The sequence below is a fragment of the Sus scrofa genome, chromosome 11 (assembly GCF_000003025.6).
Source record: "Sus scrofa isolate TJ Tabasco breed Duroc chromosome 11, Sscrofa11.1, whole genome shotgun sequence".
NCBI classification, from domain to species: Eukaryota; Metazoa; Chordata; class Mammalia; order Artiodactyla; family Suidae; genus Sus; species Sus scrofa.
Window position 1 is genome coordinate 22687253 of NC_010453.5, and position 16782 is coordinate 22704034.

Sequence of the window (16782 nt, forward strand, 5' to 3'; positions counted from 1 at the left end):
GACGCGTGTACTGGGGCTGGGCTCTCCGGGGGCCTGTGTGCTGTGTCCTCACGGCTCCCCCAGTTCCTCCTCCTTCCTTCTCACCTTCTCACTCTTATCTGCATCAGCACCCCTGGCATGAGAGGCATGTGTGGAGAATGAGGAAGGCCAGCCATGGGGGAGAAGGCGAGAAGGAAGGCGCCACAAGTTTGCTGTGACACATCACTCCCCATAAGAAAGGGGTCCCGTAACCTCCTGCCGGTTTGTTAGCTGATTTTTTTTTTCCCACATAAAATGGAATGAGGGTGACCAGTAAGTGGGCATCTACTCAAACACCAACATGTTTCATCAGGCTCCATTCTTTCCCAGAAGATACTAGGATTCCTTACGACCTGCCTGACCGGAATATGTATTTACCCTGGGTGCACTGAGAGGATTTCTATAATTTTTTTGATTGAAGTATAGTTGATTTACAGTGTTTCAGGTGTACAGCAAAGTGACTCAGTGATACATATATTACTATATACATATGTTTAGATATATACTATAAACATACATATACTATATATACTATAAACCTATATACTATGTATACTATATACATATATACTATATATATATTATAATATTATAAACACATATATACTATATCTACTATAAATGTATATATACTATATATATTATATATATACACCAAACATATATACATATATACTATATCTACTATAAACATATAGTATATATATACTATATATATACTATAAACACACATACTATATCTACTATAAACATATATATACTATATATATTACATATATACACCAAACATATATAAACATATATACTATATATACACTATATATACTATAAACATATAAACCATATATCTACTATACACATATAGATACTATATATATAATGCTATATATATGTATTCTTTTTCATATTCTTTTCCATTATAGGTTATTATAAGACAGCGAATAGAGTTCCCTGTGCTACCCAGTAGGTCCTTGTTGGTTATCTAGTTTGTAAACCGTGGTGTGTGTCTGTAAATCCCAAACTCCTAATGTGTCCCTCCCCCGTGCCCCTTTGGTGAGTCTAAGTTTGTGGTCTCTGTGGCACCATTCCTTAAAAGAGCTCTTCGCCCACCCACCCGTCAATTAGGAAGGTGGGTTAACAGAGGAAGGTAAATGAAAGCAAGAGAATCGGACCTGTGATCACCATCTTCCCTCATAGGAGAAGATGTCCTACGTCTCTGTATAAAAATCCGGGAAGCATGAGGAACTAACCCCATGACCTCAGAGAGGGTGCATGACCTTAGAGGTATGACAGGGACTGGGTGAAGGGGAACGGAAGCCTGGCACACGAGTCCACCCCGTTCAAAGGGAAGAGACCTTCTGGACAGGATCAGAAAGGGGTGTGTCTGCAGTGGGAGGGAACCCATCGGAAACGCCAGTGCATTTTGTGCGAGCCTGACGGACGAGAGCCGGAGCCAGGGTGCTGCTGTGTGCACTGCAGATGAGCGGCAGGACCTGAGAGGAGAGGGGTCTCTCTTAGGTTGTGTCACAAAACTGGGGCAGAGGCGAGAGAGCAGCGATAAGGGCTTTAATCATCCAGGCACCAAGAAGTCTCATTACGTAAAGCGGAGGAACTGATAAAGGGACGGGCTAGACCGGAAGAAATCGCATTCTTTTAAACCTAGACAACTGTGAGTGCAAAAAAAAATAATTTAAAAAAAAAAAAAAAAAAGGTAGGAGCCTGTAGCCCCCGGACTCTAAGAGGGAGGGTCTGGGTGGGGGAGGGGATGCAGGAGCTGCAAGATGAACTGAATCGTGACTAATCCCGGAGAGGTGGCAACGGGGGACCGAGCTAAAGGAGCTATTGTGTTTTCCATGACATGTTTGGTTTAGAAAAAGACACGGACAAAGACAGAAGGAAGGGCACGGTACCAAGGACACACTGAGAAGAGTGACACATTTCTGTGAGAACAGCGCTGGACTTAAGGTGAAGCTTGCAAAAAAAAAAAAAAAAAAAAAAAAAAAAAAGCTACAGCTGGCTAAAAAAAAAAAAAAAGGAAAGAAAGCAAAAAAGAAAAAAGGGAGATGGTGGTGGATTTATGTTTTCGTTATGATTTTAAAAGAGATGAGGCCCATTGATTGAGGGTCGTGGCAGCCTGTTAACAGAGGAAGTGGAGATACTCCAGCTCCCAGCTCCGCAGCTGACCCCTCCACAGAAGCCAGGGGTCTTAACTAGAAAGATTTTTTTTTTATGCTGCACCCATGGCATATGGAGGTTCCCAGGCTGGGGTCCAATCAGAGCTGCAGCTGCAGCCTACACCACAGCCACAGCAACACCAGATCTGAGCCGAGTCTGCAACCTACACCACAGCTCATGGCAATGCCGACCTTTAACCCACTGAGTGAGGCCAGGGATCGAACCTGCAACCTCATGGATATTAGCCAAGTTCGTAACCTGCTGAGCCACGATGAGAACGCACATAAACAAGAAAGAGCTATAGAAGCATCATTAGAAGAGCACTGGATGTGAAGGTGGGGGATGTGGCATGCCAGGAATTTTGCCTGCTGTGCTGGTTCACAGAGTAGGAACTGTCTCTTCCCCTTTTGGTCTATTGGGACATTTGCTGACAGCAGTCTTTTGGAAGACTCCCAGTCTCCGTTAGCTTTTTTCAGGGATCAAGTACATTGTTCGTGTTGTCTTATCTGTAGGTTTGCCCAGGGGCCTGGGATGGGAGCTTGCAGTGCCTGGGAATTTGGACTTAAAGCAGCTGAGAGGACACATCATGCACTGGCATGCCACATCCCCTGCCTTCATGTCCAGCTCTGTATCTATTTAGTCCCTGACAACACAGGCCACATGGTGACTGGGGCTCAAGATCCCTGCCAGTGGGCTTTGGCCCTTCCAGAGCCCTGCCTGCTACTCAGGCCTCTGTGCCTTTGTCATGCAGCATTCCTGCAGGGGGAATAACCCTCCTTTCATCTGGCTGTTTGTCCTTTAAAACTCAGCTCAAACAGCACCTCCTCTGGGAAACTGTCTCTTTTGTTCACTGTGAGTTAAAAGACCCTGCTGTTGGAATTCCCGTGTGGCTCAGTGGGTTAAGAATCTGACTAGTATCCATGAGGGTGTGGGTTTGATCCCTGGTCTCACTCAGTGGGTTGAGGATCTGGAGTTGCCGTAAGCTTTGGCATAGGCTGCTGATGTGACTTGGACCTGGTGTTGCTATGCCTGTGGTGTAGGCCAACAGCTGAAGTTCTTTTTTTTTTTTTTTTTTTGCTTTTTGGGGCCACACCCACAGCATATGGAGGTTCCCAGGCCAGGGGGCGAATAGGAGCTGTAACTGCCAGCCTATGCAGCAACGTCAGATCCGAGCCATGTCTGCGACCTACACCACAGCTCATATGGGATCGCCGGATCCTTAACCCAGTGAGCGAGGCCAGGGATTGAATCTGCAACCTCATGATCCTAGTTGGATTTGTTTCTGCTGCGCTACTACAGGAACTCGGGCAGCTGCAGTTCTGATTTGACCCTTAGCCTGGGAACTTCCAATATGCCGTGGGTGTAGCCCTTAAAAAAAGTCCCTGCTGTTGTCTGGTTGTGTTTTTCTAGATCCACACGGGAATCCTGGGGCCCAGTGGGATGGTGGTGGAAGGTGGGGCCTCTGGGGGGGGATTACGTCCTGAGGTGGAGGGTTCGTGAATGGGGTGAGTGCTCTTATAAAAGAGACCCCGCCAAGCTCCCTAACCTCTTCAGCCACATGAGGATGCAGTGTGAGGCTACAAGAAATTTGTGGCTGGGAAGAGGCCCTCGCCTGACCATGCTGGCTCTCTAATCTGACATCCAGTCTCCAAAACTGCGAGCAATAAAGGTCTGCTATTTATAAGCCACCCGGTCTGCAATATTTTGTTACAGCAGCTCGGACAGACTAAGACAGCCCCTTATCCTCACCTGCCAAGCACCCTGGGCGCTCTGCTATCGGAGTGCTCTTTGCCTGGGCTGCAACGGACAGCATCCTTATCTGCCTCCCCCGTGCCTGCTGCCTCCTGAAGGGGTTTGTATTTCCAAAGCCCACACAAATAGCAGGCACTCCAGGGACCCTCAAGACACAGGGACTGCTCCAAGGAGTTTGGCTGAAAGGTTCAAGGTCAACCCAAGGGGAGTTGTCTCCATTTGTGTTCTCTGGGCTTCTCCAGGTCTAGGCTTTTATCAGTGACCTGAGAACTAATATACCTTCAAAAAGTCATAAAGCTGGGAGAGCACGATAATCAGCTAAGAGGCTCAAGGGTCAAGATCTACAATCTACAGTTGGCCATAAAGCCTGAAAATGTAGGTAACTTGTTTTATATAGATGGATTTGTCTTGATTTTTCTGTGGCATGCTAAAGGCATGGGTGTTTTGGTTTGCTCTGTGTTGGGGAGCAAATCGGAGACAGATCATCCGAGGCAACACATCACGGATGAACATGCAGGCACTGATGGACATGCTGCATTGATGCACCATATTCATTGCAGGTTTTATAGCACTGAACTATGCACGGCTAATGCATGCAAGACAATGCATCATATAATGTCATTGACCATACTGTACATTATAAGGTCACAACAGTAAGCCCTTCATTATGTATGTTCTTCACTGTTTCCAGACTTTATGGCCACTTGGCAGAAAAACAGCTGACAATCAACAATGAAATTATAACGGAAATGTTCATGAAGCTTTATATTAAGTCTAAAAAAAAGTCAAATTAATATCTATAGTATGGGGAATATCTGGCTTCATCCATTCATCCATCCATCCAACCACCAAGATTAAGCATTTGCTCTGTGCTCAATACTGTGCTAGGATCTAAAAATTTAGTGGAAGATAAACACTGCCTTCCCTGAGCTTATATCTTAGTAGAGATAACAAATACTCACATTAAAGCATTTCAAAAGTTGATGGGGGCCATGAATAAAAGGAAACAATGTGTGATGCCGATAGGGGACAACATTAGGTGTGGGGTGTGGAGATGCTTCTCTGACGCTTACAGGAAGTCGATGTGAAGAAGAGCTTGGTGGGGCCTGGCTGGCTATTAGCTCTGGTGAGTCCAGGATGTGCTATGTTGTTAAAACTAAACGGCAAGCCCAGGGCATGTTAATAGAAGCAGGGTGAGGAGATCAAGGGCAGGGACAGTCCTACTGCCTCTAGCAGGTGCACTCCTTCCAGACCATCTTCTACAATTGAAAATGCTATACTTGGAGTTCCCATTGTGGCTCAGTGGTTAACGGATCGACTAGGAACCACAAGGTTTTGGGTTCGATCCCTAGCCTCGCTCAGTGGGTTAAGGATCCGGCGTTGCTGTGAGCTGTGGTGTAGCCAGTGGCTACAGCTCCGATTGGACCCCTAGCCTGGGAACCTCCATATGCTGAGGGTGCGGCCATAGAAAAGAAAAAAGAAAAAAAAAGAAAACGCTATACTTTTTCTTTTTTGGACACACCCGCGGCATATGGAAGTTCCTGGGACAGGGATCAAATCTGAGGTGCGACTGCAACCTACGCCATAGCTGTGGCAACACTGGATTTTAACCCACTGTGCCAGGTCAGGGGTCCATCCCGAGCCTCCTCAGAGACAACACCCAGTCCTTAACCCCATGCACCACTGTAGGAACTCTGAAAATGCTCTACTTTAAGAGAGTTGTGGTGTGTTTTCAGAAGAAGATCTAGAAACCACATCTTATGTGGACAAGGCTGAGAGAACTAGGAAAGGTGAGTTTGCAGAAGACATTGCTAGGTATTATCTTGAAAATATCCACAGATTCAAGACATTCAGAAGCAAAAGAGTGCATGCTGAGTGATTTTCAGAGTCCACGCCTGAACAACTGAAAGACAGCACAGTGTCGTTCAAAAGCAGGGAGATGTTTCTGATAGAATCAGAGCTACAAGGAAATGGGTACAGGATTTTTGAAGGAGTGAGCGCTCCTGAAATATCTCAGCAGCGACTGGGTAAATGCTGCTAAAGATGAGGGATCCCGTATTGGGCAAAAGATGCCCTTTGAGGACACGTCTTTGGGGATGGGGTACCCTTTTGCTTCTTGGCGTGGAAGAGCTTCTCACCCTGGAATCATCTTTAAAATATCTGAGCCTCAAGCAACAATAGCACCAAGATCATCAGATCCCTCCTTGCTCCTAAGAGCTTTTGTTTTCCTTGAAGAGGGCTTCCTTAAAGATCTATCTTTGTCCTGGGTGTCCCTTGCTACTGGGGCAGAGTGACGTCTTCCTGGAAAGCCTAGGTCTTTGCAGGAAGATGGGGACGCCTCGCTTCCCTGCCCTTGGCAACAGTGAGGTGGTGGAGGAATGAAACGTCCGAAGACCAACCTCACTGTTAGAAGTGACCTCCACTCACCAGCACTTCAGAGACCCACCCGGGGGACCAAGAATTACATCAAAGCTCCCAAGCAGAGAAATCTGTGAGAAGCGACGGCATGATCCTTTTGGTCAAGTCGCCACTGAGTGTGCTGTGTGTGTGTGTGTGTGTGTGTGTGTGTGTGGGCGTGGTGCATTCTAACTGAGTGTAAGTAAAGCTCTCTGAACTTGCCCCTTCCAGCATCACGTGACTGTACCTGGAGGCTCAGGTCAAAGGCTCCCTTTGACCCAGCAGCTCCGTGAAGCTTCTCTTAAGGCATAAGGCCCCTCCCCTTCTCTGGAATGTGGATTTATCTCAGGCAGACAGGTGCGCCACTTCCTGTTAAAGGCTAGGTCTTCAGAGGAAGCTTGAACTGAACTCTAAAGTGTCGCCAGCCAGGTTAAGTACTCAGTGTAATCCTTTTATGGTTATGATTTGATAGCGTGTCAATTCTGTTTCTACCCTTATGTGGTTGGCTGGAATGGGAATGAAATCAAAACCCATTTCTTTCTTTTTCTTCTCTTTTTTTTTTTGGTCTTTTTAGAGCCACACCTGCAGCATATGGAGGTTCCCAGGCTAGGGTCAAATCAGAGCTGCAGCTGCCGGCCTACACCACAGCCACAGCAACACCAGATCCAAGCCACATCTGCAATCTACACCACAGCTCACGGCAACACTGGATCCTTAACCTACTGAGCAGGGCCAGGGATCAAACCCGAGTCCTCATGGATATTAGTTGGGTTTGTTACTGATGAGCCACCGCGGGAACTCCTCAAAATCCATTTAGATGAAGGCTTTGGGCAATGATTAACTTGAATCTCAGACCAATATATTTTTTGTCTCTTTACCTTGTGAATAAAACATGTTTACAGGTCAGAGGAGACCAGGAAATATAAGGTCCACGAGAAACCCATACCTGAGCCGCAGACAACAAAAACGAACAGGGCCAAGAGCCATGGTCCTACAGGATACTTCTCTTCTTGCGGCCTCTAAAAGGGAAAAACAGAAAGGAAGATTAGGTTCGTTCATTCAGGAAACAGGTATTGGGTACCTCCAGCCACTCTCCTGGGGGTCGGGGTACCTCTGGGAACGAGACAGACCCCGTCTCAACACAGGTGGGCAGATTGAGATGAATAAAGTCAATATCAAAGCATCAAGAAAGGCTTGGAAAAATTCATCAATAACCTTAGTAACAACCCTGCAACTCCACCACCTTGATGGTCCTTAAATATCCTGGGGACACAATATATAAACACATAAATGCAGAGACAATACAATGATTTGGGAGCCAAAAATGACATTACTAATAATTGCTTCCATTGGTTGAAAGCACACTCTGTGCCAGGCACTCTAGGAAGCAGCCTACATCCACAATTTCCAGCGCTCACAACCCCACGCAGGGAGGTATTATCACCTTCTTTCAGTAGTTGAGACATAGAGGCTCATGGTGTGTTAACATGAGCCAGAGGTGGGATTCAAATTTTGGTCTGCCTCCTTAAGGAGCCTGGGGGGTTTCTTCCAACAGATGCATCTTGAATTCCCACATCTGTGGATTCTAAGCCGGGTCCCCGAGCACAGGTATCTTCTCAAAACCTTCTAAGTGCTGAAATACCCTGGATGTCCCTGCAGTGCAATCAAGGGAATGGCAGATGCACCCCACCAATTGCACATGGAGGGAGGGGAGTGGCATTCTGTAACAAAGCTCCTAATTCTTAGTGAAGCTTATTCTTTGGGGACATCTCTGTATCCCTGGGAAGCCCAAGGGGACTGTGGTCTCCACAAGGACCAGCGCTGCATACCTCCTGCTCTTGTCAAACCCAAAGCACAGACGTCGCAGGGACGTCCCTCTGCAACCCTTCCCGGTAAGCTCGATCCTTAAAATCAAATCCACCAATGGGAAAACTATTTTCTGAGAGAGGCATCTGAAAAAGTGGGGGAATTTCTCAAATGAAAAGGGAGAAAGCAGAGTGAGAAAAATAAAGAATTCACGAAATATTTCCTCAATGGCGTGAGCCAAAAAGAGGCTGTGGCTGCTATAGGTTAAAGCACTTATGTTTATCACAGACAAAAGCAATGATTCTTTTTTTCTCAGCTTACCTGTTCCATTCTCAGAGAACCTTCTCTCTTCTGCCTCAAATGACTTTACCAGACACTTATACATCACTATGCACTTTTTCTTGATAGCATTTATCACAGTTTGTATCTCGATGTTTATTCTTGTGATAATGTGTTTAATGTCTGTCTCTGCACTAGACTATAAGCCCTACGAGGGCAGGTACTGCCTCTCTCTCTCTCCCTCTCTTTTTTCTTGGTTGCTCCTGTGGCATAGGGAAGTTCCTGGGCAGGGGATCGAACCAGAGCCACCACAGAGGCAACTCCTGATTCTTAACTTGATGTGCCACAGAGGGAACTCCCAAGCATGGGTCTCTTTCCTATGTCCATGTACCCAGAATTTAACACAATATCTGCTTCATAAATAGTCACAGAAGAATGAAGAGGCATACATGCTTCACTAAATACGAGGTCTTGGGTCAGCTGGAGGAAAGAGTCTACAAAAGATACTGCCTCTTCTATTAAGACTTTCTAATTGGTGATAAGGTTATTCCTACATTTCTGGTGCTAGAGAAGTATGGATTAAAGTGTCAGTGGCAGGTGGCCCTTAAGGATAAAAACCTTGACAATCTTGCATCTACCACCACTCTCATAATGAGGGCAAGTCACCCTGCAAGGGACTAGATGCTCTCTTTTGACTAGACAAGGACAAAATCAGTCTTAAAATAACCACTGAAGATAACGTGAACCAGTGTTTTTACCGTGCCATTTTGGGGGCATTTAAGACTGGGTCAAGGTCAGAGCAAGTAAATAATGGAGGTATTAAATAAAGTTATCTGGACAAAGTGTGACATTCACCCTTCACCACCCTCTTTCAGATTGTTGGTCTGCTGTAGATACCAAATGGAGTCCTTAATTTTTCCTTTGTAGGGAAAAAAAAATACAAATTATCAGGATGCTGAGCACACAATACCTTTTTGATGACATGTCACAGTGAATCAATATTTTTATTTTTTTTTTTTTGCTTTTTTTTTTTTTTTTAAGGGCTGCACTCACTGCATATGGAGATTCCCAGGCTCAGGGCTGAATCGAGCTGTAGCCACCAGCCTACACCACAGCCATAGCAATGCCAGATCCTTAATCCACTGAGCGACGCCAGGGATCGAACCTGCATCCTCATGGATGCTAGTCAGATTCGTTTCCGCTGAGCCACAATGGGAACTCCAGTGAACCAATATTCTGTGAGGACTTTCAGAGCCCAAGAACACCTCAGCCGGTCATAAGACCAGTGTATCCTTTTTTGAAGGCTCTGAGTCATTCTTTTTTGGAAGTGGTGCCCAGCACAAATCTGTTCGGACAATGCACCTAAGCCTGAATCTATTGCTGGGAAAGGTGAGAAAAGAGCAGAATCCTGCAAATGACATGGTTCATTTCCAGCAGGAGTTTGCTATTCCCTGGGCTCCAAAAGGTCAGGGGATGGCTTTCTTGGAAATAAGCTCCCAGCAGGATAACTCTGAACTCTGAAATAAATTTATTTATTTAGCTTTTATTTATTTATTTATCTATTACCTTCAAGAAGAGACCAGTCTACACTGACAGTTCCTAAGGTCCAAAGGTCTTTCTTTCTTTCTTTCTTTTTTTTTTTTTTTCCTTTTTACGGTTGTACCTGCGGCATATGGAAGTTCACAGGCTAGGGGTTGAATCAGAGCTGCAGCTGAGGTTTATGCTACAGCCACAGCCACACAAGATCCAAGCTGCATCTTTGACCTAAGTTGCAGCTTGCAGCACCACCAGATACTTAACCCACTGGGAGAGGCCAGGGATCGGAACTGCATCCTCATGGACACTATGTCAGGTTCTTAGCCCACTAAACCACCACGGGAACTCCAGAACTCTGAAATTTAAATTGCCCCTTCATTCTGGAGAAGTTACTCCTGTATAATCATGAAATGATTCGTCTCGTTCTCCATTTCTTGGATTTTTCTGTTATCTGGAAGAACAATATTGATTCACTCCAAGGCTGTAAGCTAATCAGGAAATACCGAAGCATTTGCATACAATTAAAATGAATTCGTTTCTGAATGCTTAGTCTAAATTTTCAGGTAGACTCTCTTCATATGTCTGCATTTATTGAATTTCATTCTGAACAAGTTACCCCTTGCAAATGACTTCTTTCAAAGTATAACCATGTTTGATCTGTGATCAGGAAAAGGAGATTTAGGATTTAAACTGTTCCTTTTTGAAAGAGAATTTCATTTTTCTTTTTGGATGCTGATCCATTTACAATAAAGTTAATCCCGAAGCCTTTCTAACCAAGGGAAACTAAACATACAGTGTGGCATGGTTTGGAGACCTTTCATTACAAAGTTAGTGGAAACATTTAAAAACCCTCCGAGGCGCCAGGCACTTTTGAAGAGCCCACTCCATGGAATATCAGAACTCATTAAAATCCACTCATACCATACATTAAACGCAATTTGAAAGTATCTTTGAGAGTTGAGTTGAGTTGAACTGCGGTTGAGTTGACTTCATTATCTAGACATTTAAACAGCTTTTGCTCCAATTTTTCCATTTTCTTCTCTTATTTTGGAACCAATATTTTTTGTTTCAGGCCCCAACCATTTTCTAGTGGTCTTGAAAACCTGCAGGTGACAGAAACTGATTTTGCCAAGCCCAGTGGGCAAAACAGCTCGGCAAATAGTTTCCATTTGGTTGTTATTTTTGCAGTCAGTTAAGTCACCTACTGAGTTCATTTAACAACTGAACTCTGGTTTTTTTAGTTCATTAAAAAGAACCTCAGAATTAGAAGTTTTTGGAAATTAGCTAGTCTGTATGATATCCTGGGCATAGCTGATTCTCCATAGCACTTAGGGATACAAACCCTGACTGCTTTCATATTTATTAAAAATTGGTTTTTAGCATTAATCTGGGCAGCAAGTTTTTTTTTTTTTCTGAGTAAAAATAGGGAAAACACAAATCTGTGTGAAATGTGGTGCTAATTCAATGGATATTGGCATTTTGTTGCTCAGTCTCAACTAAACACTCTCTCAAATGAGAGAATTTCCAGCACAACTTAAGCATGGAGCTGTGTATATAGAGCCATTTTTTTTTTTTTTTTTTTTGTCTTTGTCCTTTTAGGGCTGCACCAGCGGCATATGGAGGTTCCTAGGCTAGGGTTCTAGTCGGAGCTGTTGCTGCCAGCCTACACCAGAGCCACAGCAATGCCAGATCCGAGCCCCGTCTGTGATCCACACCACAGCTCACGGCAACACCGGATCCTTAACCCACTGAGCAAGGCCAGGGATCGAACCCGCAACCTCATGGTTCCTAGTCAGATTCGTTTCCACTGCGCCGCGATGGGAACTTCTAGATCCAAATTTGATCCTACAGTTAGTTTCCCTGCCATAGTACTGCTTGGTTCTGCTAGAATTCTGGGATGGTGATTGCAGATCCAGCTTTTTGCTCAGTTAATCAAACCGGCATCATGTCCGTGGCTAAAAACAATTGCCTCATCAGGTCTGCAAGCTTTTCCAACCAAATCCCAGGCTTCAGCTGAACTTCCACTGAAGTGTCTGGGATAACAGATTCCAGGAGACTTGCTCATACTCTTGGAGGCCAACACTACCCAACAACTCATTCGAGGCCTGCCTTTGAAATGTCCAGAATTCTGGATTTTCTGTGGACGATCATTTTTGCTAAAAAACAAAAACAAAAACACAAAAGCAAAACAACAACCAAACCAAGCCAAACGCACACAAATATACCTCTGTCCAAGGCACAGATTTTACTTAAAAGTTATTATAAAGCTTGAATCTACAGCTGGGGAGGCCTTGGATGCTGGCAACAAACTAGTCTCTAAAGTTCTCGATCATCCCCTCGGGAGGACTTCACGGCGTGACCAAGAGGAATGTAGCTTTTAAACTTTAGCCCAGTGGTGAGAGGCCTCACTGAAGAAGAGGCAAAAGTGGAGGATCAAGGAATAAGCCTGAATCTCATTCCCATTCCTGATTTATACCGGGAGACCACTACAAAGGCTCTGGAAAGAAAACCTTATTATAGTGTGCTTGTTGGGGATGGTGGGGAGGGGTATGAAGCCTGGGAAGGAATATGGCAAATGGCCTCCCTTTAATCATTCATTCATTCATTCATTCATCCATTCATTCAAGTATCCGATCCAGCACCTTCTAGGTTTCAGGCCCCTGTGTCAAGCAATTGGCTTAATTGTTCCCTTAAGGATGTGACTTTCCATCTTTCCCAGAGGCGTAGGCCGGATCCTCTGGGGGGGGGGGGGACCCTTCTGCGCCTCCTTGGGACCCCAAGCAGCCACTCTCAGAGGGGCCACGGCCAACCAGGACCCTCTCCGCGCACAGAGAGCACAAGCCGGAGCTGCCTGAGCGGCCTCACCGGAACCCCCACCTCGCTCGACCTCCGGGGAAAGGGGGCCCCTGGGCCCGGAGGAGGGGGAGGCCGGTCTTGCGCCCGCCCGAGGCCCTGAGCCCGCCCCGCCCCGCCCTGCCCTGGCCCCGGCCGCCGGGTCAGCGCCGCCCCCGCCTTACCAGGGTTTTGGCTACGTTCCCCCTCTGGGTGATGTTTTTGCTGTGCTTCTCGTTAGCCATCCGGATCCGCTGTTTGGCCACCATGGCTCGGGCGCTAGGAAATGTTCTCGACTCCCACTGCAAGGATTCCCCCGCGTGAGCCCCGGACGCGGCCGAGCGCGTCCCGCTCGCCCCGGGCGCTGCAGGTGGCAAGGCGCGGCCCCTGAGCCCCGCGCACCCCGCTCCCCAGCCCCCAACGAGCCAGCTCCAGAGAGAGGCCAGAGCCCGGACGGAAGTAATCTTTCATCTCAGGAAACCCTCTCCTACTTCCTCGCCATCCTTCCGGTCCCCCCAGCTACCTAACCGGCGCGGCCCCGTGGCAGGCGCTGCGGCGCGTTCTCCCTGCACCGGCGGCCGGAGCGCAGCGCGCCGAGGCGCTCGGGCCCGGGGCCCCGGACGTGTCCGGATCCAGCGGCCGAACGCAGCGGGGCCGAGGGTTCCGGCGGCCCCGGGCTTTGTGCGTGCGGGCTTCTCGGCCTGGGGCCCACCGAGGCCTGGGGAAGGGATTGGGGCGGCCGCCCTCCGAGCCGGGTCGCGCCGTCTGCCCGCACCGCTGCCCGGTGGCTGAGGGCTGGGCTGGAGGCGGCGGTCCGGGGGTCCTCAAAAGACAAGTTGAACAAGGGCAGGCCTGGGCCCGCCCTGGGGTAGGGCCTGCGCAAGGAAGGCCACGGCGGCGGGAGATTTCCCAAGCGCTGCACAGAGGGCTGGGTCTCCCCAGGGATGGAGATGAAGGCGTGAGGAGGATGGAGTGGGGATGGGCCTTGCTGCCCGGGTCCGTGCGGGGGTTACACGGAAGACGGGCCAGCGCCACATCTGAGTGAACAGTGGAGGAAGGCCTTGCGCCTGCGGCCCCTGTGGCATTTGGTATCACTGCCCCGAGGTGGGGAGCTTTGACCAGCTTTGGCTCCCCACCCACCTGGGGCGCCTGGGACCTCCTCCAGCCACCCTTGTCCCGAGGAGTATGAGCTGGGAGTTGCCCTGGGCGACAGGGATAAAAACAGATGTTTCCCTGACTCGCAAACATTGGTACCAGGCCCTACAGATTGTCTAGTGTGGGGGCAGGAGAAAAAGAAGTTCACCCTCACTTTTCCATGTGCTGAATGGATGGGAGTGAACTCTTAGAAGCGCAGGAGGGGAGTTCCCGTGGTGGCTCAGTGGTTAAGGAATCTGACTATAAGCCATGAGGTTGTGGGTTCGATCCCTGGCCTCGCTCAGTAAGTTAAGGATCCAGCGTTGTCGTGAGCTGTGATGTAGGCTCAGATCCCATGTTGCTGTGGCTCTGGCATAGGCCGGCAGCTACGGCTCTGATTAGACCCCTGGCCCAGGAACCTCCATAGGCCGAGGGTGCAGCCATAGAAAAGACCAAAACAAAACAAAACGAAAAAACAGGAGGGCTAAGAAGAAAAGAGGAAACTTTAGCCTGGAAGATTTGGAGCCATGGGAAGGATGCTGGGACTTAGACCAGCTTTGGCTAATTCACCCTGGTGGTCCTTCCTGGGTCTATCAAGGCGTCTGTGGCATCTGCAGAATATTATGGGGTGTGTCAATGAGGGAGCACTCCTTTTCTCTTTTGAGGGTCCTTTTTTTCCCCCATTGTTGGCTGCCCTGTGGCACATGGAGCTCCTGGGCCAGGAATGGGGTCCAAGCCACAGTTGAGACCTAAGCCAGAGATGCAACAACACAGGATTCTTAATTCGTTGAGCCGAGCCGGGAATCGAACTTGCATCCCAGTGCTTCCAAGATACCTCTGAACCTCTTGCGCCACATGAGGAACTCCTGGGGGTCCTTTATTTTACCAAGCTCATCCTCATGCCCCTCCCACTTCTTGTCATTCGAACTGTCATATAGACTGGGGCTGCTTTGGGTAACCCAGAAGTCAGAAGCTAATGAATAAATCTGGTCATCATTAATAAAGTCCGATTATTCTTTTTCTAAAGGTCAGTTAAGTTTCCAAAGTAGTTTCCACCGGCTTAACCATTACCACCACCACCACCAGCATTATTACAGGACCAGAAACCAAGAAAGCCCAACTTCAGTGCCAGACTTTTTTTTTTTTTTTTTCTTTTTTGGCCACCCTGTGGCATATGGAATTCGCAGGCCAGGGATCAGATCCGAGCCACAGGTGTGACCTAAGCCACAGCTGTGGCCATGCCGGATCCTTAACTCACTGTGCCGGGCTGGGGATAGGACCTGGGTCCTGGCACTTCCAAGATGCCACCAATCCCACTGAGCTGCAGTGGGAACTCCTAGTGCCAGGCTTTTAATAACAGGGGCCCCCAAAAAAGAAAGAAAAAAAGAAAGAAAAAAAATGAACAGTGGCCACATGTTGGGAAGGGGAGAGAGGACCATCCCCTGCCACAGTGACACTTTTTGAGCCTGGCTGTGGCGTGAGGCCCAGAATGATCCCTCAGATCTCGTCCAGATACCTGGACAGGAGGCAGAAGGGAGGTCCCTGCCTGAGCTGAGCACAAACCTGGCTCTGAGGAACATTAAGGAAAAGATACGGACAGAGATGGTTTTTTCATTCGAGGGTACAAGCAGAGAAGCATTCCTCTGGGTCAGAAACCTGCCTTCCCACAGGTTCAGAGGAGCTGCCTTGTTCAGGAAAACATTATTGTTATTGTTGTTGTTTTTCTTGGCTGTACTCACTGCATGAGGAAGTTCCTGGGCCGGGGATCGAACCCAAGCCGCAGGAGTGACAAGGCTGAATCCTTAACTGCCAGACCAGCAGGGAATTTGGGAAAAATTGTTTTTTGACTCTGGACTCCCACTTGATACTGGCCAATTTTCCTCTTTTTTTCTTGCTAGGCTTCACTTTACAATATTTTAAATTAGTTTAATTACAGACTTTGTACTCAGAGTAAACATTCACACAGAAATAGAATATCAAGGGGAAAGCAAAAGTTTCATTTCCGTACCCCCCCCCCCACTACTTCCCGCTGTTTCTAGGTTACCCTTTTAGTATTTTTTACTCATATCTAAGCCTACTTATGTATTTCATTTTTTGGGGGGTGGGGGGCTATTTTAGGGCGGTGCCCGAGGCATATGGAGGTTCCCAGGCTAGGGGTCGAATCGGAGCTGCAGCTGCCGGCCTACACCACAGCCACAGCAGCGTGGGATCTGAGCCATGTCTGCGACCTACACCACAGCTCACGGCAATGCTGGATCCTTAACCCACTGAGCGAGGCCAGGGATCGAACCTGCAACCTTATGAATCCTAGTTAGGTTCGTTAACCACTGAGCCGCAAAGGGAATTCCTATATTTCCTTTTTAAAAACAAACAGACCATACTATGCCAAGTATTCTTCCACTTGCTTTTCTCACTTTATCAATTATAATGTGATTGCACCTACTTATAAATCACTTCTTTTTAAAACAAGGGCATACTGTTCCATAGTATGATTATACACTAATGTATTAAACTATAAGTGGACAGTTATTTCCAGGATTTTGTGTGTGTGTGTGTGTGTGGTCGTGATCAATGTTTGAGTGGACATCCTTGTACATACATCTTTACGTAATTGTACAAGCATATATGTGGAATAGATTGCTGAGATGAGAGTGCTGTACTTTTTCTGTCTTCCGTGGAGTTACCGTGTCTGTTTTTTGTTTTGTTTTGTTTTTCCTTTGTTTTTCAGGGCTGCACCCATGGCGTATGGAAATTCCCAGGCTAGGAATCGAATCAGAGCTGCAGCTGCTGGCCTCCGCCACAGCCACAGCAAGGCCAGATCCCTAACCCACTGAGTGTGGCTAGGGATCCAAC

At 47.4% G+C, this 16782-nt stretch overlaps 1 protein-coding gene across 3 annotated transcripts in view; it reads right to left on the bottom strand.

The window, feature by feature from the left end:
• The window catches only part of SERP2 (stress associated endoplasmic reticulum protein family member 2), a 28661-nt gene extending 15018 nt beyond the window's left edge, over positions 1-13643 (bottom strand). For 2 of the 3 annotated variants that reach the window (XR_002336679.1, XM_021065616.1), the window contains exons 1-2: positions 12981-13643; positions 7289-7361 (exon numbers count right to left, since the gene is read on the bottom strand). Coding sequence is in view for 1 of the 3 variants with exons in the window: in XM_021065616.1 (XP_020921275.1) it covers positions 7289-7361; positions 12981-13064 (157 nt within the window). In the remaining 2 variants the exon portion in view is untranslated. The remainder of the gene's footprint in view (positions 1-7288; positions 7362-12980) is intronic. The other variant, XR_002336680.1, reaches the window with a different exon arrangement.